This window comes from Microtus pennsylvanicus, chromosome 1 (assembly GCF_037038515.1).
Source record: "Microtus pennsylvanicus isolate mMicPen1 chromosome 1, mMicPen1.hap1, whole genome shotgun sequence".
NCBI lineage: Eukaryota > Metazoa > Chordata > Mammalia > Rodentia > Cricetidae > Microtus > Microtus pennsylvanicus.
In genome coordinates this window covers 103,135,645-103,162,750 of record NC_134579.1, presented here as the reverse complement: position 1 = coordinate 103,162,750, position 27,106 = coordinate 103,135,645, and the positions used below count along the sequence as shown (strand labels likewise).

Below are 27,106 nucleotides of genomic sequence, written 5' to 3'. Positions count from 1 at the left end.
CCTCAGCCTTGGTGAGGTGGCAGAGGCTGAGAGGAGGGGTCTGATGGAAAGAGGGTGGGTGCCAAAGGAGTGTGCCCCTGAAAACAACATCAGTCTGCTCCCGCTGTTTCCTCGCTGCTCCACTGTGCCCACTAAAGGCCAAAGAGGGTCTGAAGGATCCTGGCTGGTGCTCCTGGGCACCGTGTTACCATGACAACTGAGCTAATACTGCTGCAGTCACCCAACCAGGGGAGGAGGCATACAAAGGAGCACTAAGGTACCACTGGGAGCAGGGGTCAGTATGACCGTCATCCTCTCACGCTCTTGGGTGGCTGCACCTGAGTGGACACCATCTTCTGCTTATTCCCCTGCTCTGGGCAGCAGATGGCTTCTAACTGCAGGACTCAGAAGATCCCCCATGGCGTAGCTTTCCCTCAGAGTTCTTTCTTCAACACAGGTAAGGTGCAAGGGTGTAGGGGCTGGACACAGCTCTGGGACTAAGAGGGACTTCTTCAAAAACACCAGGAACGTTCAATCCGAGAGGGACGGAGAGGAACACCCCAGCCAGTCCTCCCATCTCCTACCGCCACCAGCCCACACCCCCACTAGACAAGCATGAAGACAATTTAGAAAGAATGAATTTGCATGTGAAAGGCATGGATGGATTTTATTTATTACCCTATATCTACAATTTGAGGTAAAATATAAGGAACACATAAAAATGCCTATCTCTGCTACCGTGTGATATAATTTCCCATTGTGAACACCGTGGTGGCGCTACTGCCAACTGTGCCTTCGCATCCTCTACCTTCTGAGAGCTGGTACTTTATACAGCTGTGTCGTCTGAGAGCCTCCGCTTTCAGGCCTTAGGGTGGGAACTCCGAGGTGCAGAGAGCTAGCCCGTCTCTCCCCACAGCCCAGCCTGACTTGGCTCAGAGCTGCGCCCCACAGCACCCCCAGGCCACTGTGGGTCCCAGGTGGGGAGGCCGAGTCATCCAGCTGCTACAGCAAGCACACCTAACCTCGGGCCTCTTCAGGGTACACCCAGATATTTACTTGCCGCAAAGTAAGGGTGCAAGAGGCTCTGAGAGCATCCTCTATGCGGAGACACTGGCTGCTCACTGGCCAGCCTGGCTTTTAATTACGTCAAAACAGAGGAACCATGATGGAGCTCAGGCGAAGGCCCTAGTCAGACGGAGAGACAGCAGCCCTCCCTCAGGCCAGAAGGGGAGCCAAGTGCAAGGTCACGGAAATGATTTTCAATAGAAAAACTAAAGCACTGCCTAGCACAGGGGTTTTCTTCGCTGCGGAAGCCAAGATGCCCAGGAGGAACATCTCCACTGACTGGAATATGCACCGCAGCCCAAGGCTCTGCCCAACGCATTTATATATATATATAAAAAAAAAATCTAGAAGTTGTCCCTGCCATTCCCTATCTCTCTCCAGCACCGCTGCAAAATCCTTCTAGTGCATTCCCAAGCCAGCCAGGCACGCGCACCTCATCACGCTGCGCAGTTCGATTCACAGGACTGCTGAGAAAGTAGACATTTCTATCTAGAAGTAGAAAAGAAGGTTTGTATAGAAGGTATTTCTGTTATACAGTATATTACAGAGCTGGCAGGGCGCGTCCGAAAGCTCTTCTCCACCACTCACGCCGGAAGCTGAGCTGGAGAGAAAAACAGGCAGGCAATGGGTGAGCTGGAAGGCAGCAGCAAGACAAACCTCTTGCCACACACCCTGCAGGCGCTGATAAAAGAACCACACAAACGCAGGTATGAAAGATGGCTCGTGATCTGCTAGCCTAAGCTGGGAAACATGGCAGAAGGCAGGCAGGGGCTGGGTGACAGAATGCAGCCTCCTTACTTGTGGGTTACAGATAACCCCCATTAGTGGCTGGGTCAGTGACAATGGGGCTGGGCTTGTCACTGAGGAAACTTGGCATCCAGTTTCAAAACCTGCTTCTCCTAAGGAGGAGTACAGCTACATTACCGCCCAGCCCTCTATCCCAAGACACAGCCACACCACGTACCCTGGCTGCCTGGAACCCGGGAGAGCTACACCTGCCTATGCCTGTGCCCTCACGCCCGTGCTTCTACATTTGAGTGAGAAAAACGGCGGCCTGCAGCCCCCAGCGGGCATGTGTTCCCTGAGGGTAGCCTTCGCAGAAGCGATGGCTGCTTCTGCAGGTACGTGTGGACCAAGGGCAGTGGGGAGATGATCTTACCCTGGAGACGCAGTCTACCACGTGGGGTCTGGCTCCTGCTTGATCTGTGAGCTCCCATCCGTGTCTTTAATTTCTAAGGGAGAAGGGCAACAGGAGCTGCACTACTGAAGCAAAGTTGCCTGCCTGTACCAGGAGCCACACCGGCCCGCCGAGACCTGGCTGCATGTACCAGGAGCCACAATGGCCTGCTGAGACCTGCCTGTCTGTACCGGGAGCCACACTGGCCCACCGAGACCTGCCCGCCATCCTCTGGTTTAATCTGTAAGGAACCCAGGGCCTGGCACAAGCTTACCAAGTGTTCATCTGCCGAGCCACAGGCAGCTCACCACCTGATCTGCCAGGAACAGATTCCATATTGCTTTGTGTGTACTTCTGGTCATGCCCTGACTAGGCTATAGGGATCTAGAATTTAGCCAGAGCCACATGGGAAAAAAAGAGGGAGCCTGCCTGTAGTCTCCACAGAACATGCAGAATAACTTGGGACTAGACAGAAGGTTCGGCAGTAAAGAGCACTTGGGGACCTGAGTTTGATTCTCAGCAGCCTCAGGAAGGTTCATTAACATCTAATTATGGTGTGGGGTGTCAGATGCCCGCTTCTGGCTTCCTTAGGTACTGCATGCGTATGGTCCCCAAAAATGTAAGCAAGCTAAACACCCACAGACATTAAAAACCAACACACCACAGCCATGCTGTCCTGAGGTCCCAAGGTCACTCTAGATCTCTACAGGGAGCAGCACAGCTCTTACCTTCTGTTGCTGGAGCTTCCAACTGGCTCGCCTCAGCGGACTCTAAAGAGAAACACATCAAGTCTCATTTGGGCAATTTTCAAAGCTTGCTTTAAACTATTTAAAGAGCCTAGAAGGAGAGGAAGAAAAAAAGGAAGGAGGAGAAAACCCCAGTGATGGAAACAGCCTGTCGACTTTTTGCTGTAATTATTTGGTTATTTTGTCTGCATGTGTGCCTGTCGTGCGCACGTCTGGTGCCTTCAGGGGCCCTGGAGCTGGAGTTAAGAAAGTTGTAATCTGCTATGTGGGTGCTGGGGATTGAACCCAGTGTTCCTAACCACTGAGCTGTCTCTCCAGTCCCAGCCTCCACATGCATGCGCACCCACTTCACCGAGTAGCCTCTTTGCTTTGATGTTTCACTTTAGACCACTGATCCCGAGCACTGTGACATCACGAATGACCTGGGATCAGGGGTTTATATCGCTTGTGGCCCAGTTACCACGTAGGAGCCACAGCTCAAGTTTCCGTAAGTTTACTGGAGAGGAAGAACCCGAGTGTGTCTTTGAGCGTGCATAGGTGTGCACTGTGACTGTGAGCAGGGACAGTGAGCACCAGGACTGGTGGTGTGCTCCTCTTACCTTGCATCCCAGGGCCTTCAGGTTCACTCTGATCAACCAGCTCTGCAATGGAATGGCACAGTTCAGACGACTTCCTGACATGTGAACCATCCCTGACTATTCCTATCGGCGCCTTGCACAAGCGGAGCAGAGCGGGCAGGACGGCTCTGCAGGAGAAAATGCCGCCTGCAAACCTGACAACCCGAGTTCAACCCCTAGACCCATAGATGGCAGGGGAGAAGTGACTGCCACAAGTTGTCTCCTGACCACCTCAGGACCCCACACACACGAAAAAGGAAAAGGACAGAAAAAGGAACACTAATAGTCCTCGTAGATGCCACCAAAATCACACATTTCACAGGAGTCGCCTGAATCACAGGGTCCTGTACGAGGACAAGAACAAAGCCGAGCGTCATCATGAGAACCTATGAACAGGGGTGCGAAACGGTCTCTGGAAGACAGGAGAGGTGGCTGTGGTGGCATACACCCTTAATGTGGGACTCAGGAGGCAGAGGCAGGTATCTCTTTGGGTTCGAGGCCAGCCTGTTCCATATGCTGAGCTCCAGGTCAGCCAGGGTGACATGAGTCCTGTCTTAAAAAAAAGACAGATGAACTGAAATTTGCAAGGGACACTCAAGAACAAAAAATTATCATGGACTTTTAAAATTGTGTGTGTATGAAGTTTGTGTGAGCATGTACGCCACAACATGAAAGCTGGAGGATGAGTCTACGAAGGTGGTTCTCTCTCTCCACCTTATGTGGGTCCTGCTAGCTGGGCCATCACAGGTCCTTCCTCCCTTTCTGTTTGGAGACAGGGTCTCATGTGGCCCAGGCTGGTCTTGAACTCTCTATAGCCAGAGACAGTGTTGAACTCTGGCTGATCCCCCTGCTTCTGCCTCCCCAGCCCTCGAATCGCAGGGTTTCCCCCTCCATGCCCAGCACTTTTGGGGCCTGTGGCCCTGCTGAACTTTAGCACTGTGACTGCTAAATGAGCTGTGTTAGCCCAGCAGGAGCTGGCCAAGGCCTGCTCACAATGAGCCCTTTAAACATGCTCTCCACCCACCTCCCCCGAGTTACCATGTTCTGACTACGTGAGGATGAGGGGAGTCAAGCAACCCGACCAATTTCCCATGGAGGGGCGTCCTAAGGGATAGCTGATACAATGCATTATTTTGCGGGTTGCACTGCACCCACCCTCCAGACTCTCAGATCCCGAGAAACCAAACAAACAAAACAAAAATTCAAGAAATACTCACGGTTATTAATCACAAGTCCTGGAAATGGTCTAAAGAGAAAAACAAATTGTATGCTTATTTCATAAGAACATTTGCTTACTTTGTTAATTCATGCCACTTATGCCCTACTTTATAACCCTATGAAAGAGACACACTATTCCATCTGCTAACAATGACTCAGCTGTATTGGTATGTATCACATACAATGTACACATCAGTTATGTACGCTAGTTACACTGTTGGCTATGTTCTATGTGTGGTCTGACTAGTTATCTAGAGCACACGTGGACAGTACACAGGTCACTACTAGCAAATGCTGCACTAGGACAGGCATGGTGGCACAGGCCTTTCTTCCCAGCACACAGGAGGCAGAAACAAGCAGATCTGAGTGTTGACGGCCATCCTGGTCTACACAGCGGGTTCTAAGTCAGCCGGAGGTACATGGGGAGATGCTGTCCCACCCACAACAGCCCCCGAATATTCCACTACAGTGGAAAGAGAAAAACCCCTCTGTCCGAGTAGCTAGAGCGTCGAGTGAATGGCAGGTCTACCGTCAGAACCACACGCTCTGCGACACCAGCTTTCCCTGTGGTAACTGACAGACAGCTTAGGTTTTCTAGGCTGTGATACTCTGGGGTTTCATTACGCATCACGAGAAAGCAGTCAGAAAATGGCGACAGCTGGATGTAAGCCCATCTGAAAGGACAAACAGGCCATGGCTGCCAACTTCTCACCTTAGGAAATGGAGAACTGTTGAGCAAGGTGGCACACAACTTTAGTCCCAGCCCTTGGGAGGCAGAGGCAGGCGGACCTCTGAGTTTGAGGTCAGCCTGGTCTACACAAAAAGTTCCAAGTCAGGGACATACACTGAGATTCTGTCACAAAACAAAACACTGTAGAATAAAGTTAGTCTAATGGAAGACACAGTGATGTATAGCTATAAATAAGAAAAGGCCAAATTCAGCCCAGGCTGCATTGCAGGGTCCTATCCCAAAAAGCTGGCAGAGCCAGGCATGGTGGCCCACACCTGTACTCCTGGGACTTTCAGGCAGAGAATCTGAGGGTCTGAGGCCGCCTGAGTGACAGTGAGCTACAGACCAGTCACCAAGAGCCAATAGGAGCTGAGCGTGTGTGGTGCAGCAGAACGCTGGTTCCAGCGCTGACGAGACAGTGGAAGGCAGCTCCGGCAGAGAAAGCCCGCGGTAACTGAACGCATGTCTGTCATCTCATCTTCCAAATGCACACAACAGCACTCTGAGGAAGGTCAGCCTGGTGGCCTCCAGACGTTCTGACTAAGCAGGGCGTGCTCACCTAATGACAGTGAACTTGATAAACTCAGCAGAGTCCAGGATCCTCCTCATGGAGCTGATCTCCAGGTAACTGGGGGCCTTGAAGGACACCCCGGGGGGCATGCCGTCCACCACCACGCAGCCGGGGTTGATGGTGATTTTCCTGTAGGGAACCTTCACAGGGAAGCCCATCCCAATAGCTTCACCTGCAGCGAGACAAACAGCACAGTCCTCTTCAAAGCAATCACACACAAAGTCCAGCAGCAACCCATCAAGCACGGCACCTAACATCTAAGGTTTCTCAGCACAGAACTCCTGAACAGAACACTTGCTGAACAACTACATGAAGGGAATCTATTCACAGGCTTTCATGGAAACATTGCTTCCTCAATTGTTACAAACTTACCAAACTTCCGACTGAAGAGGTCATTGACCTGCTCACGAAGCTGCCTGGCCTTTTCAACTTTGGACAGTCGTTCATTGTCGTCATCTGAAGGACAAGGGGAAAGCCATGAGTACACTGGCATCCGACTTACGTTTTCTAGCAAGGGTTTTTAAGCCAGGCGTGGTAATGCACACCTTTAACCCCAGCATTCAGGAAGCAGAGGCTCTGTGAGTTCTAGGCCAGACAGAACTATATAATGAGATTCTGTCATAAATTACAAAAGAAAAAAAAAAAAAAGGAAAAAGGGTGGGGGGTTCCCACATGATGACATCACCAAGGCAAAACGAAATAAGCATAAAATAAAATTACAAAAGGAAAACATAAGAGTTCTAACACCAGCTTAAGAGGAGACAACTCCATTCCTGTTGAGTCAACAACCCTGCTGGCTCGCACAGATTGTTCATTAAAGAAATCTTATTTACTTATTTTGTTTTTTCAGGACAGGATTTCTCTGTGTAGCTCTAGCTGTCCTTGAACTCAGAGATTAAATATTTAGGTGTGTGCCAGTACTGCCTGTCTAAAAAATATTTTATTTTTTAAAAGATTTCTTTATATGTATAGGAGTTTTGCCTGTATATATGCCTGCGCACCAAGTGTTTGTCCAATGCCCACGTCGGCCAGTAAAGTGTGTCAGGTCTATGGGAGTGTAGTTATAACTGGCTGTGAGCCACCGTGCAGGTGCTGGAAGTCAAACTAGAGCCCTCGGGAGCAGCCAGTGCTCTTACCCACTGAGCCGTCCGTCTCCCCAGCCTCCAGAGAGACTTTCTGAAAACTGTAGAGACACGGAGTCGTGAGCAGGACTGAATTTAGGTCCGGTGCTGTGCAGCCAGGCTGACAGAGAGAAGCTGCACTACATGAGCTGCCACTGGGAATAGGAACCAGCCCGGAAACAGGTTCTGGAGTCTGACAGAGTCCATGAGGCAGGCAGAAATCGTACCTGGAATTGTCACCTGAATGATGTTAAGGTCTTCCACACCTGATGCAGTAGTATTAACGTTGGGTGATGAGTTTATCTTCCCTGAAAGTGAAAACTAAAGATTAGGGGTTAGACAAAACACATGTAGTCAGATTTTTCTTTAATAACCCAAAGTTACATGCCCATAGTCAGTCATGAGCTGGCCACAGCCTGGCCCAGAAGGGCTGGTACTTGCATGCTGGTTTTATTCCAGGAAGGCACTAAAGATGGCAGACTTTCTGCAGAGCAACAATGTGCAGTGTTCACTGCTCTAGAAACTAACGACTGCCCAAAGTCACACTGCTCTCAAACGACACTCACTCGGAGGGCTTTTGGAAGAGGTGCTCTCTTTGATGGCCGTCTCGAACATCTCAGGTCTACAAGCAAGAGAAAAAAGGAATAGGCTGGCTAACCCGGAACAAGACACCCAGGGAAGATGATGCAGCGTGTAGCCGGCAGCTCTGCCAACCACACGCGGCACTTGGAAGCAACCTGGGCCCAAGAAGGGTCAACTATACCAGCCTCTACTGCTGCGGGACTCTCGCTGGACATGCCAGTGTGGCTTCCATCTTCTTCCCAAGGGGAGAGCATGTTCTGAGGATCAGTATGCGACCCAAGAGCAGAAGTAAGAAACACCCATGCCTGTAGCCTAGGTATATGCTCCAAGAGCAAGTGGGCAAGCCACACCCACACAAATAAAAGGGCCTGTGTTGTATGTACACACGTGTGCTGGTGCACAGTCTGTGTGAGCAGAGACCAGGAGGGCCCAGGTGACCTCTATTACTCTTTCAGACAGGATCTCTCTACAACCTGTAGCTCACATTCCCACCCCAGGCAGCAGCCCCAAAGATCCTTCTGCCTCTGCCCAACCCCCAGCACTAAGGTCACGTGCTCCTCCTTGCTTGCTATGAGGGAGCTGGCACCTAGATTCAGGTCCCCAAAGCTGTGCAGCAAGCACTTTTAACCACTGGCTTGTCTCTCCATCCCTATAATGACTTAGTCTCTTGGAGAGCAGTTTCAATCCAGGATAGCACACTGTGAGGCCAGCCCCCGGGCGTCTTCTCCACCTCAGGTCCTCACTTTTTTTTTTAAAGATTTATTTATTATGTATACAACATTCTGCCTCCATGTATGCCCACATGCCAGAGGAGGGTGCCAGATCTCAGTACAGATGGTTGTGAGCCACCATGTGGTTGCTGGGAATTGAACTCAGGACCTTTGGAAGAGCAGCCAGTGCTCTTATCCTCTGAGCCATCTCTCCAGCCCCCAGGTCCTCACTTTTTAATGATGAACTTTATCTTGGCCTTGTTCCGGAGTATCTTCTCCAGCCTTGGAATGCCAAATGTGGAGGGTCTTCGGAAAGGCACCCCCTCGGGTAGGCCTTCTACATAGAAGTCTTCCGGGAAGGACTCGAACAGCGCGAACGGCACTTTCACAGCCTGTTTAAGGCCAAGGGCTTCCCCTGCAACACACGACTGTAACTGTAATACTCATTCCGTACAGCGACTTAGACAAGCAGTTTGCAGCATTCGGCAGCAACTACAGACCCTTATTTATTTGAAAAATCACATTCATTTTATTTTGGAAAATGCTTTTGGAATTCTTGATACTCAGTAAAATGGGAGGCTGGTCCAAAGGCATTTAAACGTCAAATTCACACCAGTTCTACTAGAGAACTACTTCATATCAGGGTTTCCCGAACAAACCTACCGCATTTTTCATTGAACAAGTTTTCCACCTTCTGCTTCAGGTCAGTGATCTTGGCGTTCCAGGCCTCTGCGAGGGGAGAGCAGCAGCCCCAGTGAGCAGGGTTTCCCGAGGGAGGACGGAGATTTATGCCTTATCCTTTCACTGACTGAGTTTCATTTTTTGAGTTAGGGTGTCACTCATGCTGGCACCCTGTTTCACCTGCCCTCCGTGTGCTGGGACTAGAGGAGCACCGGCACCCTGGTTCACCTCATCTCTTTATTGTGCAGCTTTACAAAGCACAGGCGAGCACACAGCGGGCTGTTCCTTCATTCACTGTGTCACTGTGTGACAGAGGACATGTTATAGAGCACATGCGCTCTTCACTCCCTTGTGCACTAGTGCATCTGTGTTCCGCAGACAGCTTTACTCCATACATCATGTATGCATACAAGATCTAAGTCTCTATGTGAGAAACACAAAGGTTTGTAAACACGCGGTCTTGCCTGCTCCGCCAATCCTCATACAACTAAAGTAAACGGTTAGATTGGGTTACCAACACTCTGAACCACGCCAAAATGAAGAACAAAGGACTTCTCCTGGCCTGTCACAGTGTCTACGACGTGCCAGCTCTGGCTTCCATGCAGTAACCCAACTTACAATCCTCAGGCACCCCTGGGGCACACACTTGCCTGTGTCCCATAGGGAGGCAGCCTACTTCTTCCTGCATGTTAATATCTAACACACACTGGTGCATCCAAGAAAAACACTGTCCTGCTGACGTGCACACTAAATCTTTTATTTGAAATGCTGAAATAGGAAAAACAAAAGATGTATTTACCAAAGGAAAACTCTCTCCCTCGAGGCTTGAATGGGACATTTGAACCGTTGGTCTGGGTTGGAGTTCGAACGGTGGAGGTCTGAGGGCTGTTGTTGTTGGGGCCTAGAGAAAACTCAAAGGCAAACCAGTCACCGGGTGCTCACTGCTGGCTAGCGTGCAACAGAAAATACAGCACACACACATCCATGCTAGGATTCTGGCAACATGTCAAAAGGCTCCTGAGATCCAGCACAAATGGGAACAAAACACTGCAGGCCACGGCTCTGCACGCTCAGCACTCTGCTCCCACGCCTGCCTGCCTGCCTGCCAAGAAAGGACCGCCTGTGTCTCTGCCTCAACAGAGATTTCTGGCAACTAGACCAAAAGCAGTGTCATCTCCTTTGTGGACCGGAACCTGACAATGAAAACTCGTGCTGATGCAGTATTACCGCTGATGGGCTCGGCCATGTAGAGGGGTAGTTTCTCTGTCCCGCCCTGTCCTGCAGCTGCTTCTAAATAACTACTCAGAGGCTTAGGGCACACAGAAGGGTCACCTCAGCACAGCTTGGCATGGCTTCTGGGGGAAGTCTTTACTAAAAGGAACATCGTGCACTTTACGAGTGGTCACGAGGAAGGGACAGAGTCCTGGGGACAAGTCACCAAACCAGCAAGGAAGTCCATCTTCCCTGTGGTCACCGCACATCAGGGTGGTAAGCTGGCACACAGCTGGCACACAGGGTCTGTTATTTACCAACCACCTGTTCTTTGAAAATGGACTCTGTGCAAGTACGCAAGACGACTAAGTGGGGACCCAAGGACCAGGTGCCCCCCAGGCGACTGTTTCCTTCTGTGTCAATGGAAACAATGTGCCCAGCAGTGTCGGGGTCAGGACTGTTACTATGCCAGGCATCTTAGACAATGGACTTCCAAAGGTGACAGCCCTGCACAATAGAGGCTGGAAGAAGACACGTAAAGACACAGACCTGCTGTGAGCAAGCACACTGCTAGTCAAACCACCTATAAACACACTTCATCAAACATAGGGAAAACAAAGAGGAAAAAAGATGAGAAACATCTCAGTGTGGTAGGTCTGCCTTACTTTATCATTACGGAAAAACAACTCGAGGGGTCTCAAGTAGGTCTCCACAGGACCCACAGTTTACAAACAATGTAAGTTAAGCAAGGGAGGCGTCAGCGTCACTAAAGTGCATTACCACTATGCCTGAGGACCCGAGGGCAGCCAGTCTAGCCTACCCAGCTAGGTCTAGAACAAAAAAGGGGACCTATCTCAAAGCACAAGGACAGTGTTCCTGAAGGCGACACCCGAGATGTCCTATAACAATGCAAACACACAGACACACACACACACACACAGTCATGCATTAAAAAAACACAATATTCATAAATTTAGCATCAGGTGTTTTTTAGACGTGAAACTCCAACTGCACAGAAGTTCCTGAGTCCATAAAACTGTAGGGCAAAGAGTGAGGAGAAAAAGTAGAACAACTCACCTTCCACAGTGACCTCAATCTCAGGGACCTTGGAGTTGCTCCCAGGGCTTCGTGGTCGCTTTGGGGACTGCAGTGCTGTAAGGCAAAGGGCAATATTACCTTTGCAAGCTGCACAAAAAAATACAGAGGTGCTCTATAAAAGCAGAGTATTAAAGTCACACAGTATGTTCTTTTCAAAGAAACCTGAAGAACTAAACGGGAGTGTAATCCTCCACGAGTGCCAGGAAGCTGCGGACACGCGAATGGAGGAGGATGCAAATATCAACTTCCAGCGAGAGGGCAAGGAAGCAGAAGAAAGAAAAAGAGATCCACGGGGCTGGAGAGATGGCTCAGCAGCACTGGCTGCTCTTCCAGAGGTCCCGAGTTCAATCCCCAGCAACCGGATGGTGGCTCACAACCATCTGTAATGAGACCTGGTGCCTTCCTTGCCAGCAGTACATTGTATGCTTAATAAATAAATAAATCTTAAAAAAATTTCACAAAGTAAAACAGCTTAAAGCAAAGAAATAAACCAAAGCCCACGGTGACAACGAACTGTGACTCAGGCGAGAAAACAGGTGACAAAGGCGCGGCAGCGAGAAAGGCCACGTGCTGACGCCCCAGGGGCTGCTCTCACCTTTCGTGTTGATCTTGCTGGCCATCCCAGGAGGCAGGTAGGACACAACTAGCTCAGGCCTACAAAGAACACAGTGCGTCACTCACACAGCACAAACGCCAGAACTATTTCTAGAAAATAAAAACACATAGATTGGTGTTTTCTGTGCATGCAGGTCTAGTGCCTTTGGAGGTCAGAAGAGGGTGTTGGATCCCCAGGACTGGAGATAAGATGGTTATGAGCTGCCATGTGGGTTCTCGGGCAGTCAGTGCTATTAACTGGAGCCATCTGTGGTGGTTTGAAAAAGAACAGCTCCCATAGGCTCATATATTTGAATGTTTCATCACCAAGGAGTGGCCCTATTTGAGAACAACTTGTTGGAGTAGGTGTGATCATGTTAGTGAAAGTATGCCATTGAAGGGTGGGCACTGAGGTTTCAAAACCCATACCAGGGCCAGTCTCTCTCAACCATTGCCAATGATAACAGAATAAGCCTCTGCAACTGTAAGCCAGCCCCCAACCACACGTCTCCTATTATAAAAACTGCTGTTGTCACGGTGTCTAAGACAGAAACTGTGGGTACCGACGTGAGAAGCCTGACCACGCTTGCTGAACTCTAGACTGGAAAAGCCACTGAAGGCTTAACGGGTCACACTAGTAGTGTGGAAGACAGTACTGAGAGCAAGGTGAACTGTGAGGGCTCAGCTCAAGAGGTTTCGGAGGGTAAGTGTCCTAGAGATTGTTCTTGGGATGTCTGGGGGAAGAATATGGCTGCTTCTTGTCCTGTCCTTGGAGAGTTTTGAACAAATTCTCAGCAGAGATTTCCAGCATCCTAGTACTGGTTGTGTCTTATTAGCAATCCCTCTATGCAGATCCCTAATGAAAAGGAGCCAGCTGGACAACGAGAACCACAGAACGTACAGCTTGAGGAGAAAGGGGGTACCAGGAAATGTAATGGAGCAAAGCCCAGGGCTCAAGGAGATGAGAAGTTTAAAGAAAAGCCTGGTGCTGAAGGGAAGAAAGGGAGCGGTGTCTTGGGGCACGACTCCAGCGGCTAAGCTCCCAACTGGTGAAAAGGAATTAAAGAAAGGCTTAAGCAGCGAAGGCCATAACCAGAAGCTGATGATAAAAACGTAATTGGAGGAGCGGGCAAGCCCAGCCCCATCAAGCAGAACCTGGCAGCTTCAGTCACGTGGTTCTGGCTTTAGAGCCAAGAGTACAAGAAAGAGGTTTTGGAATCTCCCTCCATGGCTAGGGAAAGTGATGGAGGAAGGTCATTGGTTAAAAAAATAAAGAAACTGCTTGGCTGGCCCTCATAGGTTAGAACACAGGTGGGTGGAGAAAACAGAACAGAATGCTGGGAGGAAGAGGAAGTGAGCTCAGACTCGACAGCTCTCCTCTTGGGAGCAGATGCCTCAGAAGAGACGCCATGCCCCGTTCCCGGGCAGACACACGCGATGAAGCTCCAATCCAGGATGGACGTAGGCTAGAATCTTCCCGGTAAGACCGGTGCTCACAGATTATTAGAGATGGGTTGATCGGGATATCAGAATTAGCCAGTAAGGGCTAGAGCTAAAGGGCCAAGCAGTGTTTAAAAGAATACAGTGTCCGTGTAATTATTTCGGGGCATAAGCTTAAGCTAGCCATGTGGGCAGCCGGGTGCTGGGGACACAGCCCCGCCGCTCCTATTACTACAGGAAAGCTGCTGAGGTCAGGCATGTGTCAGGGGTGTCCGTGCATGGAGGGCCAGAGAGGAGGCCAGGATTGCTCTGGAGATCTCAAGATGCTGGAGATGCCAGAGTCATGTGATACTTGCCAAGGGAAACTGCTAACAGGGAGCGGGACCAGCGTGTTGCAGACAACAAAGCTGAAAGTAAGTGGAGATCTAAAGACGACCTTCCAGACATGGAGATGCAGAGTTGGGAGCTTGCCCAGTTGGTTTTCGTTATGCTCCTTTTTGGAACAGCCATCCATGTGTATACTGTGCCATTTTATGTTGGAAGTATGTGATCTGCTTTTTTATTTTACAAGAGGTTACGGTTAAGAGACTGCCATGAGTCTCAGAAGACTCCTTGGCATTTCAAATAGTGTTGGGACTAGGAAAGCCTATGAGGACTTTCAGTAGTTGGACTAATTGTATTTTGCATTATGACATGGCTGTAACCCTTCAGGGGCCAGAGAGTGGAATGTGGTGGTTTGAGTAAGAATGGCCCCCAGAGGCCCATGTATATGAAGGCTTAGTCACCAAGCAGTGGCCTTTGCTGGAAGAAGGGTGTTATTGGGGTGAGCTTTAAAAGCCCACACTAGGCCCACTGCTTGTGGATGAGGATGCGGTTCTCAGCGACCTCTCAAGCGTCATGTCACGTCACGCCTTCTGTGCCTACCCTCATGCTCCCCACCATGACGGTAATGGACTGAGACTGCAAGCAAACCCTCAACTAAACCCACAGTGTCTGTGCCACATAGAACAGTGACTAAGACAGCCACCTCTCCAGCTTCTGTAACTCCTTTAAAATAGCAAATGAACGCCAGATCACTTCTGTCATCCACTGAATCTCTGCAGGAAAGTAAATAACTCCGTCACGATGAACTGGGGAAAGCAGAGCAAGCATGTTGCCTGGGCTTTAGTTGACGGAAGTACAGGAGAATGGTGACTGACTGGAAATCTATCCTGAGGACTGGGTACAGTTCAGTAAGAGAACACTCTCCTTGAATCCCCCAATGAGAAGCTAGGGCCTTGGCAGCAGAGCGCTTGCCAAATTGTTCAGGCCCTGGGTTTGATCCCAAGTTTAGCAAAGCTCTGTGTTCTGAACCTGCAGGGCAGCAGAAGCCTCCCCCCTGACCCCAGGAGGTCTAGCCAAGAACAAAGGACTCACTGAGGCACAGCAAGGCTAGCATCATGGCAAATGGCTGTAGAGGCAAAGGCAGCTTACTTTTTAACGACAAACTTGATCTTATTGCTCCCACGGACAATCCTCTCCAGGCGTGGAATCCCAAACCAGGTGGGGCTTCGGAAGGGGATCCCCTCAGGCAGCCCTTCCACATACAGAAACTCTGGATTTGATTCGAATACAGGATAGGGCACCTTCACTGCCTCTGTGAGGCCAAGAGCTTGAGCTGAAAGACAAAGAGAAGCCAAGTCAGGAGTGTGGTTTGTATCTATGCTAACTTCCTGGCAATCCAACCCACAGACACTCAATATTAAGAAGTAACTTAATATGACGATGAAGATAATAATAATAACAACAACAACAACAATAATGAAATGTCAGTGCTGGAAAGACAGCTAGGCAATTAAGAACACTTTCTGCTCTTGTAGAGGACCTAGGATTCAGTCCCCAGCACCCACACAGTGGCTCAAACCATGCATGACTCCAGTTCCAGGCATCCGATGCCTTCTTCTTCTTCTTCTTAATTCCACAGGCATTAGTTACACATGCATACAGTAGACAAAACACCCATATACATAAAATTTAAAATATCAAGAATTTTAAAAATGAATTCAACTCTACCTTTTTTGTTGTTGTTGCTTTTCCAGATATAGTTTCCCTGTGCAACCCTGGCTGTCCTGGAAGTCACTCTGTAGACTAGGCAGGCCTCAAACTCACAGAGATCCGTCTGTTTCTGCCTCCCAAGTACTAGGCGCACTAACACTGTCTGGACCACTTATACCTTTTAAAATCAGCATTTTTGTTTAGTTTTTTTAGCACAGGTTTTTGGTATATAGTGTAGGCTGGTCTCAAACTAATATTTATCCTCCTGCCTCAGCTTCTTAAGAGCCAGGACTATAGCATGAACTACCGTACCCATGAAAACAAACAGCACTTTAAAAACAACTATTTTCTCAAAAAATAAATTCTACTTTATGTGTCTGTTTGTGCATCACAAACACGCCTGGTACCCAAGGAGGCCAGGAGTCAGGTCCCCTGGAACTGGAAGTGGAGCAGGCTGTGGGCTGCCCTGTGGGGTGCTGGCACCCTAAACCAGACGCTCTGGAACAGCAGCAATGCTCGTCACAATCCAGTCTTCTCCCCAGCTGACAGACAGCGCCTTTCTTTGGGGACACACACATACAAGGTTTCCCTGTGCAGCCCAGCCAACAGACATTTAAACATTTTCAATGCAAATAACAGCCAGGTTATGCTGTGCGGTGGTGGCGCACGCCTTTAATCCCAGCACTTGGGAGGCAGAGGCAGGCGGATCTCTGTGAGTAGAGCTAGTTCCAGGACAGGCTCCAAAACCAGAGAAACCCTGTCTTGAAAAAACAACAAAAAAAACAAAAACAAAAAAAAAAATCCAAAATAAAAAATGTTCAATAACAGCCAGGTTACGAATCCAAAAGGTCTCCGTGTTCAAGACAGAAGTGAGCAAAGGCCACTGAACACAACATGGGGTTGATGATGTATCTGTGCTGTCCTGTAGGCCCGAATCTTCCAGGAAAGCCGACCTACAGAGGCCAGGCCCAAGCTGAGGCCTCCAGAAGCACAGAGCAGATGTTACAGTGCAGTGTAGCAGACCGTGCTGGCATTTTCTGTCATGCTTCCTTCTCCATGACTGACTGGACAAGCCACTGAAACCCGCACTGAGCCCGAGGAACCTGGCAGCTACTCTAAGCTGAAGCAAATGATGAAGGTCATGTGTTCTCCAGGTGAGAAGCACAATGGCTCTAAAGCGCCCTGCCAACTGTGACACAGGAGAAGACAGAAGCAGAGAGACATGAAATAACTCTCTGATTTAAGGGGTGAGCTGAGCAACAGAAGTAAATTAAGGCCCACTTTCTGGGACCTCCATTCATTACGTTCTGAACTTCTAGAATTCATTTGGAACCGGCCACTGTCTGTAACTTAAGATGTAACCACTGTATCTCACTTACCAAACTTCAAATTAAAGATCTCTTCCACCTGCTTGCGAAGCTTGGTGATTCTGACATTCCAATCTTCCTTGACTGGAGAGAAGCAAAACCAAACGTCACCAATAATGCTGCTTACGGTATGAGACAAATCCCACTGACTTAAGGGCAGAGGAGACTGCCGCTGTGGAAGACTCTTCCAGGTGGGACGGGGCTGTTGTCGGCTGGCACAGAAGGTGCCGGGAGGTCCCACCACATAGTGCCCACCTCTGAGGGTCTTACATCCAGACAAGCACATGAGCACTCAGGCGAGTGAGGAAGGAGTCCCTCTCTCAAGCAAAAAGCAAAGCATCTAACACACGTGAGCACGGCTAACAGGCTAATCTGTCACACATGATGCAGGGGACAGATGCGGCTGTGAAATTCCTGGGGGAGGTAAACATGTCTCCAACAGGTAAGAAAGAAAGTCCTGCAATAGCTTATAAACATCAAAACATCAGCTAAGGAACTGTTTTGTTTGTCTTTCTTTTTCGAGACAGGGTTTCTCTGTGTAGCCCTGGCTGTCCTGGACTGCTATATAGACCAGTGTGGCCTTGAATTCACAGAGATCCGCCTGCCTCTGCCGCCTGCGTGCTGGGATTAAAGGCATTTGCCACCCCTGCCCAGCATAAGAAACATCTAAAGTGATTACTGTGGTCCAGCTGCCAGGGTGCAGTGTTGGCACGGTACGATGGCCCAAGGCTCTGGAGACAAGTGGACACCTATATCACTGCGTACAGGGAGTATCAGAGAAGACAGGTGTGGAAATGTAAGGGCTCAAGGGAGGGGTGGAGTGTTGGAGAACTTTTCAGGCATGGTTTGGCTCTTGCTACCTCAGAATCAGGTTCAATGCCACCCTACGCTACAAAGTGAGTTCTAGGATACTCTGAACAACTTACAGGGAAAAGGAAGAAGAGTGTTAGGGACATCATTCAGTAGTACAGCTCTTGCTAAACACATGAGGCACTGGGCTTAGTTCCCACCAATATGGAAACATTTTTTTCAAAAATAAAATTATTTAAATAAGGCCGGGCGGTGGTAGCGCATGCCTTTAATCCCAGCACTTGGGAGGCAGAGGCAGGCGGATCTCTGGGAGTTTGAGACCAGCCTGGTCTACAAGAGCTAGTTCCGGGACAGGCTCCAAAACCACAGAGAAACCCTGTCTCAAAAAACAAAACAAAACAAAACAAAAAAAATTATTTAAATAAAAAGAAGAAGCCAGGCGGTGGTAGCGCACGCCTTTAATCCCAGCACTCAGGAGGTAGAGACAGGTGGATCTCTGTGAGGCCAGCCTGGTCTACAGAGTGAGTTTCAAAACAGCCAAGGCTACACAGAGAAACCCTGTCTCAACAAACCAAAAATAAATGATAAAAGGAAGGAAAGAAGAAAAGAAGGAAGGACGGGTTGACGGGCAGACAGGTGGGTGGGTTCTGGGCAACTATACCTGGTGTGTTCGTCCGTGGCTGAGTCACTTCAGTTGTACTGTGAGTCAGGAGTTCTGGCCTGTCAAAGTGTTAGCGACATTAGTGGTCAGAGTATTCTGGAGCAGTGTCAAGACTCCCACTCAGCTACATACTGTCAGTTCATTTTTAGCATGGGCCATTCTGCCCTCTTGTGCAGGAAAACAAACCATTTTGGTGACTATTATGAAAAAAGCAAATTCCATAAAACTATAGGATTATGGGTCTCTGTAGAAATAAAGGTGCCAGTCACTTTCTTTTCCAAACCAACTCAACCTGCCACCTCTTGTCCTACTGGAGCTGGACACCTGAGACACTGCTGTCCCATGTCCCCATTCAATCCTGACAAACACCAAAGCACATTGCCAAATGACAAGGCAGAAGAAGCCCCGGGAAACGTCCCTGGGATTGAGGCCGGCCTTCTGTGCCTGCTCCTTAACACACCTCACCCCCTTGAGAACGCAGCCACTGTACCCATGACAGCCAGGACAAAGGACCACAGTGGACTCTGCTCAGGACCTTTAAACACACACTATTGCGTGCCGCCTTCCTCCACTCAGCCATCTGTGGTGGCATCCCGCTCCTCACACCAGGAGTGCAGCCACACCTGACCCCTTCCTGCCTCCACTGACATCACTGCTCTGGAAGATCCCTTCCAGGCCACATAGCCCAGGGACAGGCTAGAAGTGTGCCCTCCCTGCATTCTAGATGCTCTCACGTCACTGTCCTGACACAAGGGTCAGGCTCACGAGGCAGCTGCTCTTGGGCCCCATTTGGCACACACCTCAGTACTGTACTAGAGAAACATCTGTTTAATCAGCTCATGTAAATGAAACACTGCATTTATGGTGTACACAGGAAGGACCACTCAGGAGAAAAGATCCATCTTCAAATGGCAGGGGAAAGTTTTTTTCTTACCTTTTGATAACAAATTTAATTCGATTGCCCACTTGGATGATTTTTTCCAGTCTTGGGATTCCATACCATGAGGGGCTTCGGAAAGGAATGTTTTCTGGAAGTCCTTCCACATAGAGGTCATTGGGATGGGCCTCAAATTTTTGGTATGGTACAGCCTTGGCTTCCGTGCTCCCCAAGGCCTCAGCTGCAGAAGATGAGAGCAAGGCAGGAAACTCAGGCTGAAGTCACACACAGCCAATACCCCAAGTGCCCAGCTTCAAATACCACAACTAAAACACAAAACAAGCCAGCCATGGGTGTGAGCCTGTAATCCTAGCACTCAGGAGGCTGGGCTGGGGAATATGGAGTGCCACAGAGAGAGAGAGAGAGAGAGAGAGAGAGAGAGAGAGAGAGAGAGAGAGAGAGAGAGACAGAGAGAGAGAGAGAGACAGAGACAGAGACACAGAGAGAGAGACAGACAGAGAGAGGGGGGGGAGGAGGGTTTTAAATCCATCTATTAATCTCTAGTCTGAAACTTCACCCACACAGTTTTTGTGCACATGTGCAGAACAGAGGTCAACACAGTGTAGTTCCTCAGGCTGCCGACTGAGAGAGGCTTGCTCTCTTACTGATAAGCCTGAAACTTTCCATGCAGGCTGGCTGCCAGGACGCTCCAGGTACCCTCCTGTCTGCACCTCCTCACCGCGGAGACCACAAGGGCACACACCACCGCGTCCACCTTGCTTGACAGTGGGTTCGAGAGCTCAAACATTGGGCCTCACAGCTCTGCGGCAAGAACTGTAACAACTGAGCTATCCCCCAACCCAGTCTGCCTCAATCCTTCCTTCGTATTAGCAACATCAGAGCAGAAGGGCTCTTGTGTTAGAAAAATCACAGGTGAGGTCATCACCACGGCAGCAGTAAAGGGAATGTGCCCAAGAGGATCAGAACCCCGTGACAGCTTGGATCCATTCCTGTCTTATCTGCTAGATAAGAAAAAATTTAAACCTAATTTTAACAGGCTTTTTATGAAATAAAATCATGCTTGAGTTGACAGCAGTTGAGAGACAAAAGGTGGAAGCTGGCTGTAGCGGCAAAAGCCTTTAATCTCAGCATTCACAGAGGCAGAGGGATTGCTCAGTCTGAGGCCAGCCTAGGCTACATAGTGAGACTTTGTCTCAATAGAAGAAAAAAAACAGAAAGAAAAGGGCAAAAGTCAAGTCTGTGAGCTCTCCCTATCGTGACAGTCCCCACCTCGCTTAGTCTGCAATGAGCCACACTCATGGACAGGAACCAGTGCTTTCAAGATGGGCTGGGTCCCCTCCCCTCCCGAGTGGTCTGCACAGTCCATGGGAGTGAACAGAACGCGCCGGCACCAGTCACAAGCAGTGGACACTGGTGAGGGCGGAGCACACTCCTAAGGGGTTTCAGGGAGGTCGTGTTTCCTACGGCCACAGAAACCTTAGGAAGGACACCAGAGGCTGCCAATTTCTCAGCAGTTCCCAACAGCCACCTATCCAGATCCACCGAAAATGCCACCCACAAAGCCAGTAAAGTTCCTTTTTGGATGGTGATAGCTGGGAATAAAATTCTGGGTTTCAGGTACACTAAGCAAGCATTCCACCAACTGAACCACATCGTCAACCCTCTTAATATCTACTTTCTCTCTTTAAAAATTTAAAATTTTTTTAAAATTGGGAGCTGGAGAGATGGCTAAGCAATAGAGAGCAGTGGTTGCTCTTCCAGAAGACCTGGGTTCAATTTCCAGCACCCACATGGCAGCTCATAACTTCCTGTAATCCAGTGTCAGGAGATCTGACACCTTCACAAAGACATACATGTAGGCAAACCACACACACACACACACACACAAAATAAAAATAAATAAATTACAAAATAAAGTTTTCTAAAATTATAATATTGGGGCTCAAAGCCATGGCCTCAGGCACACCAAGCAAGCACCTTAAAAAGAGCCACATCCCAGCCTGAGTCTGTTTCCTCAGCTGTGCTTGGCAAAGCCCAGCCATCTCCCACCGGCCACTTCTCCTTTCCCTTCCTCTTCCTTCTTTCCTTCGCCACTTCTTAGGGAAAGCCCACAACAGCCAACACCAGTGATACTTCAGGGCGCAAGACACTCAGAACCACATGTCTCTCCCACATACAAACCACCATGACATAATGGTGGCATGCATAACAATAAACAACAGCCATTACTTGATCTTGGCTGCTAAATGTCTAGGAAGGCACTGGCTGGACACGAAGGAATTTACACCCAGATGGGAAGGAAGGTATTACTAAGGCCTGAGTCATTGCAGAGTGTAATGCTATTTTGTTTATGTTATAACAAATAAAGCTTGCCTGAAGATCAGAGTGCAGGCCAGGCAGTGGTGGCACACATCTTTAATCCCAGGATTTGGGAGACAGAGGAAGAGAGAATCTCTGTTAGTTCAAGGCCACCCTGGGCTACACTAGACTGAATCTTTAAAAGAGAAACAGAGCTCACATACTTGGGATGGGATCCCATGTCTTTAATCCTAGAACTAGGGAGGAGGAGACAGCAGTGATATGGCTGGGTAGAAGAGAGGACTATAAGGCTGGAGGAGCCAGGACGGCAGTGCGGTATGAGGAAAGGATCGCCCTGTCGGTCTGAGCATTGGGAGAGGTAAAAGAACTCTCTGGTGGCTGGCCACTCTGTTTCTCTCATCTTCAGCAATAACTCTTATATGTGACTCTGGGTTTTTATTATTAAGACCAACTAGAATTCATGCTACAGTGTACAGCCAGGGAAACTGACATGTTTGAGAAGCTTCGACCTCTGATTTGTCAGTAGATGGTATTTACCACCCAGTCACTACCCGAGAGTAGTGGAAAAGAAAATTTCTGCGGTGAGCCCACAAGTGTTACACAGTGAATGTACAGCTGACAGATCTAGTGGACTAATCCGCGGGACGTGTGTACGTACACATCCACTTGGAGCCACCCGTTTTTGCAGAGCTACGGGGACACCTGTCCCTTGGATAGAAATCTTGTGAGATCATGGCATTTCCCCTTCTATAGTATCCCAGCAGTGTATAAACCGACTTTTCCTGTAGGGTAACTCGATACCTCCCCCCACACCATTAGCCTTGGAATGAAAAGGATTCACTCAGTCAAGCCTTTGTTCTCACAGCCAAAATCTACATAAAACTAGTCCCCCACAAACTTTCTTTGTTAACACTTCACTGATAAGAAAGGAGCCTCACACTGGAGGCAGTCTGTCTGCTCTAACAGCAGACTCAGGAAGCTGTAAGCCACTGGTCTGCTCTAAAATACTTACTAGTGTTGTGTTTACCCTCCACCTTGGTTTCAACTAACACAGGATCCTAGACCAGGAAATTAACTGTTAGCCGGGGAAAAAGGCCTGAGTCACTAAAACTAACTTCAGAGAGAAAAGTTCTCACCTGGGCACCCTGCTGGATTCAAAAGCAGGGTTCCCAGAAGAGATTCCTTTTAACTCAACCAGCCAGACGCTAATGCAAATCAGCCTGTAGGTTATTTCCCAGTCACGCCCCCTCTGAGACATAAGATGTCTCCTTGCCAGATCCACAGGTTCTTGTGACTGTGAAAATGCATGCTTGATACTATTGTTACTGCCTATGGGATTGCTAACTTGTCTGTGTACCTATATAAACTGAACGCTGTGGGAAGATCATGCCTTATGCTTCTTGCTGCTTCTTTGTTCCAAGGAATAAAGAACATGTAGTGGTAAATACATGAGCTGATTTCTTTCATTTTACCCTCAGATCCAATTAGCCAAGTTTTCGCCTGCCATAGTGAATCTTTCTGGACCCTGAGAGGTTTAATGGGCTTAAGCTCAAAATAAAACTCGATAAATTTCCTTTCCAAACAGAAACTTGATTTGTTCCTGATGCAGGGAACAGTGAGCAACAGAAGATGTTCTGGGGTTGGGGAGGTAGCTGAGTGGGTATAAGCACCAGCTGCCTTTGCAGAGAGCCTGGATGAGGTTCCCAGCACCCACATGACAGCTCACAACCACCTGCAACTCCAGTCCAGGGGATTCAGGCCTCCTCGGACACCAGACTTTCCAGCGGTGAACAGACACACATGTAGACTGACACCCTGACACTCATACCTAAGATGCCTTTTTTTTTTTTTTTTTTTTGATTTTCGAGACAGGGTTTCTCTGTAGCTTTTGGTTCCTGTCCTGGAACTAGCTCTTGTAGACCAGGCTGGCCTCGAACTCAGAGATCCGCCTGCCTCTGCCTCCCGAGTGCTGGGATTAAAGGCGTGTACCACCACCGCCTGGCTTCTAAGATTCCTTTCTTTCTTTAAGGCACTTCAATGTTAACAAATCAAACACATATGTCCAAATGTGTAAGACAAAAGTAAAATATGGTGGCTCACACTTTTAGTTTAAGACCAGCCTGGGATACAGAGCAAATTCCGGCCAGCAAAGGCTGCATGCTGTCTCAAAATGACAATAAAAAACAAAACAAAACCATCACCCAAAACAGGAGCTCTGAGGGTGTGAGAGTGCCGGCCTAGAACGCGCATGGTGGGGGGAGGTCCTTTTGTCTCTGTGTTGCTTTTCTTGGTTAATGAATAAAGAAACTGCCTTGGCTTGTTGATAGGGAAGAACTTATGTAGGCGGGGAATACGGAACTGAATTCTGGGAGGAAGAAGGATGGAGTCAGAGAGACACCATGGAGCCACCGCCGCCAGAGATAGATGTGCTGGAACTTTGCTGGTAGGCCAATACTGTGTGGTGAAGCACAGATTAATGGAGATGGGTTAAATTAAGATGTAAGAGATAGCCAATAAGAAGCTAGAGCTAATGGGCCAAGCAGTGATTTAATTAATACAGTTTCTGTGTAGTTATTTCGGGGCTAAGCTAGCTGGGCAGCTGGGAAGAACAAGTGGGCCCTCCTCCTACCTGCACAAAGCTCTGGGTTCCATTCCCAAGACCACGAACCCACATGGTCGAGTGTGCCTCTGATCTCAGCACTCTGAGGCAAATGTGATAGACCTCTGTGAGTTTGTGGTCAGCCTGGTCTATATATCACCTGCACAGTGAGACTTTGTCTCAATACAACAAAAATTATAGTAAATCAATAGCACACACCAAGATAACATAAAACACAATCATGGTGACTCTTTAGGAGGCCAGTGGACAGATGCACACCCTGGACCTAATGTCCTTCTCATTTCATATCAACACAATGACAAGGGATCCAAAAGAAAAATGAACCAGTCAAATAGGCACACTGCGTAAATGAGACTGTATGAAGCAATCACTCAGGGCCAAGGTATGGCTCACAATAAAGGATTTGCCAAAATGAGACAAAGCATTTGTTTAGGATGTGGAAGACCAAATCCATCCCAGCCCAAAAAGAAAAATGAAGGTTTATTCTATCGTCACCTATATAGTGTTTTATTTGGAGGTGGGGGCTGGTTTTTTGAGTCAGGGTTCTCTGTGTATGTAGCCCTTGCGGTCCTAGAACTCACTCTGTAGATTAGGCTGGCTTCGAACTCAAGATATCCACCTGCCTCTGCTTCCTGAGTGCTGGATTTAAAGGTGTGTGCACTACCACTGCCCGGCTGTCTGATATATAGTTTCTTATATTTAAATTTTACTAAAAGCAACAGAAAAAACACAAGGTTAAGTTCAAATCATCTCACTTCATTCCTACAATAAAATAAAAGAAACAAAAACCGTCAGGGGCCGGAGAGAGGGCTCAGCAGTTCAGAGTGCTTGCTGCTCCTCCGGAGGACCCACATTCATATTAGATGGCTCACAACTGCCCTTAACTCCAGCTCTAGGAGATCTGACGCCCTCTGCTGGCTTCTGCAGGTACCGCCCCCCCCCCAGGTCACACAAATTCACATGTATAATTTCTTAAAAGTTACTCTGTAATGTTTGGTGTGGGAAAAAATATACTTACCAAATTTCTTGCAGAAAAGCTGGTCTACCATCTTCCTCAGTTTGGTAATCCGTGCATACCACTCTTCCTTCACTGGGAGGGAAAAGAGCAAAGTCTCTCAGTTTAACAGCTTGACTTACTCAGGTTGTTCAATGTTGTGAGAACACCCTAAGTTATTTTTCTCCCTGTCTTTGACAGAAGTTATCTCTAAAACTTTGGGAAATTCTTATTAATCGTCATGGGGCAACTCCCACTCCATTCAAAGGAATACAAGACAAAGTATGACCTCTTTCCTTCAAAATCACATGACAGTATCTATGGCTCCATGTTCTAAAAAGATAATCTATGTCCTAAATTAGACAGGATTGATGACACATTAACCAACTGACAAATATAGACTTTATAATACACTTTTTAGCAAATTTATTTCTGAGACAATATTTCAGTAGCCCCAGCTGACCTGCAACTCATCAAGTAGGCCAGCCTGTTCTAATCCCAAGTACTGGGATTAAAAGCATAAGCCACCAGGGAGAATACATCTGTGCAGGTCTGCCCAGAAATGCAGTCTGTCTGTCTGTGTATCATAGCTTTTGTTGACCTGACGTAAAACTAGACATACCCAGAAAGAGGGAAGAGGGAATCTTTTGTTTGGGTTTCCCTGTATAGTCCTGGATATCTTAGACTCACTCTGTAGACCAGGCTGGCCTCAAACTCACAGAGATTCTCCTGCCTCTGCCTCCCGTGCTAGGATTAAAGCCCCCCCCACCAGGTGAAAGAGGGAATCTTTTTATTTTTTGTTTTTATTCTTCGGGACAGGGTTCCTCTGTGTAACAATATGGCTATCCTGGAACTCACTCTGTAGACCAGGCTGGCCTTGAACTCACAGAGAGATCTGTCAGTCTCTGCCTCCTGAGTGCTGGGATTAAAGGCATGCCCCATCACCACCGGCGGATGAGGGAACCTTTTTTTTTTAAATATTTATTTATTATGTATACAACAGTCTATCTGTGTGTATGCCAAAGGCCAGAAGAGGGCACCAGATCTCATTACAGATGGTTGTGAGCCACCATGTGGTTGCTGGGAATTGAACTCAGGACCTCTGGAAGAGCAGCCAGTGCTCTTAACCTCTGAGCCATCTCTCCAGCCCCAGATGAGGGAATCTTAATTGAAGAATATTTCCACCAGACTGGCCCATGGGGCTTTGTGGGGCATTCTCTTGACTGCTGATTGATGTGGGAGTCCAGCCCACTGCGCATGGTGCTATATCCCTGGAAGAGTGGGCCTAGGCTGGATAAGGGGTAGCTGAGCAAGCCAAGAGAAGCAATACAGTAAGCAGCATTCCTTTATGGGCTCTGCTCCAGTTCCTTCCTCTAGCTGCCTGCTTTGAGCTCCTACCCTGGCTTCCCAAATAACCCTCTCCTGGCCAAGTTGCTGTTGGTCAGTGTTTCTCACAGCAACAGAGACGTTTAGAACTATAGCATCAGGCCCAATCTACCCAACTATCTGTGGTTATAAGTAAACAGAACAAGTGTTGCTCTTCAATGGGGCACTTGAGTTCTGGGTGCATGCTCTGTAACAACGCTAGGGTGCAAGCCAAAGGCCTGTTTCTTTACCGCAACCTCCAGACGAGGCCACCACACCCTGAGTGCTCACAGTCCCATGCACACTGCTGGGACTACCTGGAGGCTTGATACCCACCTCCGGACGCTGGCTTATCCAGCTGTAAGTCTTCCCGTGTAGAGTTCAGAAGCTCGTGTCTAAAAGGAAAGAACCAATGGTGAGAACTTGTTAGGCCGGATCCAGGAAGGAGGCAAACAGAGCAGCCGCACAGCACCCAGCTGTGGGGACTGATTGCACTC

At 48.6% G+C, this 27,106-nt stretch overlaps 1 protein-coding gene across 9 annotated transcripts in view; it reads right to left on the bottom strand.

The window, feature by feature from the left end:
• Positions 1-627: 627 nt before the first annotated feature.
• The window catches only part of Gtf2i (general transcription factor IIi), an 81,451-nt gene continuing 54,972 nt past the window's right edge, over positions 628-27,106 (bottom strand). For all 9 annotated transcript variants that reach the window (XM_075977555.1, XM_075977480.1, XM_075977498.1 and 6 more), the window contains 20 exons: positions 26,946-27,004; positions 25,269-25,340; positions 19,348-19,531; positions 18,414-18,472; positions 16,955-17,026; positions 15,015-15,198; positions 12,103-12,161; positions 11,487-11,561; positions 9,997-10,098; positions 9,180-9,245; positions 8,748-8,931; positions 7,791-7,846; positions 7,452-7,532; positions 6,476-6,559; positions 6,092-6,275; positions 4,802-4,830; positions 3,567-3,608; positions 2,950-2,991; positions 2,204-2,276; positions 628-1,645 (listed from right to left, as the gene is read on the bottom strand). In XM_075977555.1, coding sequence (XP_075833670.1) covers positions 2,218-2,276; positions 2,950-2,991; positions 3,567-3,608; positions 4,802-4,830; positions 6,092-6,275; positions 6,476-6,559; positions 7,452-7,532; positions 7,791-7,846; positions 8,748-8,931; positions 9,180-9,245; positions 9,997-10,098; positions 11,487-11,561; positions 12,103-12,161; positions 15,015-15,198; positions 16,955-17,026; positions 18,414-18,472; positions 19,348-19,531; positions 25,269-25,340; positions 26,946-27,004 — 1,693 coding nt within the window. In that variant the 3' untranslated portion in view covers positions 628-1,645; positions 2,204-2,217. The remainder of the gene's footprint in view (positions 1,646-2,203; positions 2,277-2,949; positions 2,992-3,566; positions 3,609-4,801; positions 4,831-6,091; positions 6,276-6,475; positions 6,560-7,451; positions 7,533-7,790; positions 7,847-8,747; positions 8,932-9,179; positions 9,246-9,996; positions 10,099-11,486; positions 11,562-12,102; positions 12,162-15,014; positions 15,199-16,954; positions 17,027-18,413; positions 18,473-19,347; positions 19,532-25,268; positions 25,341-26,945; positions 27,005-27,106) is intronic.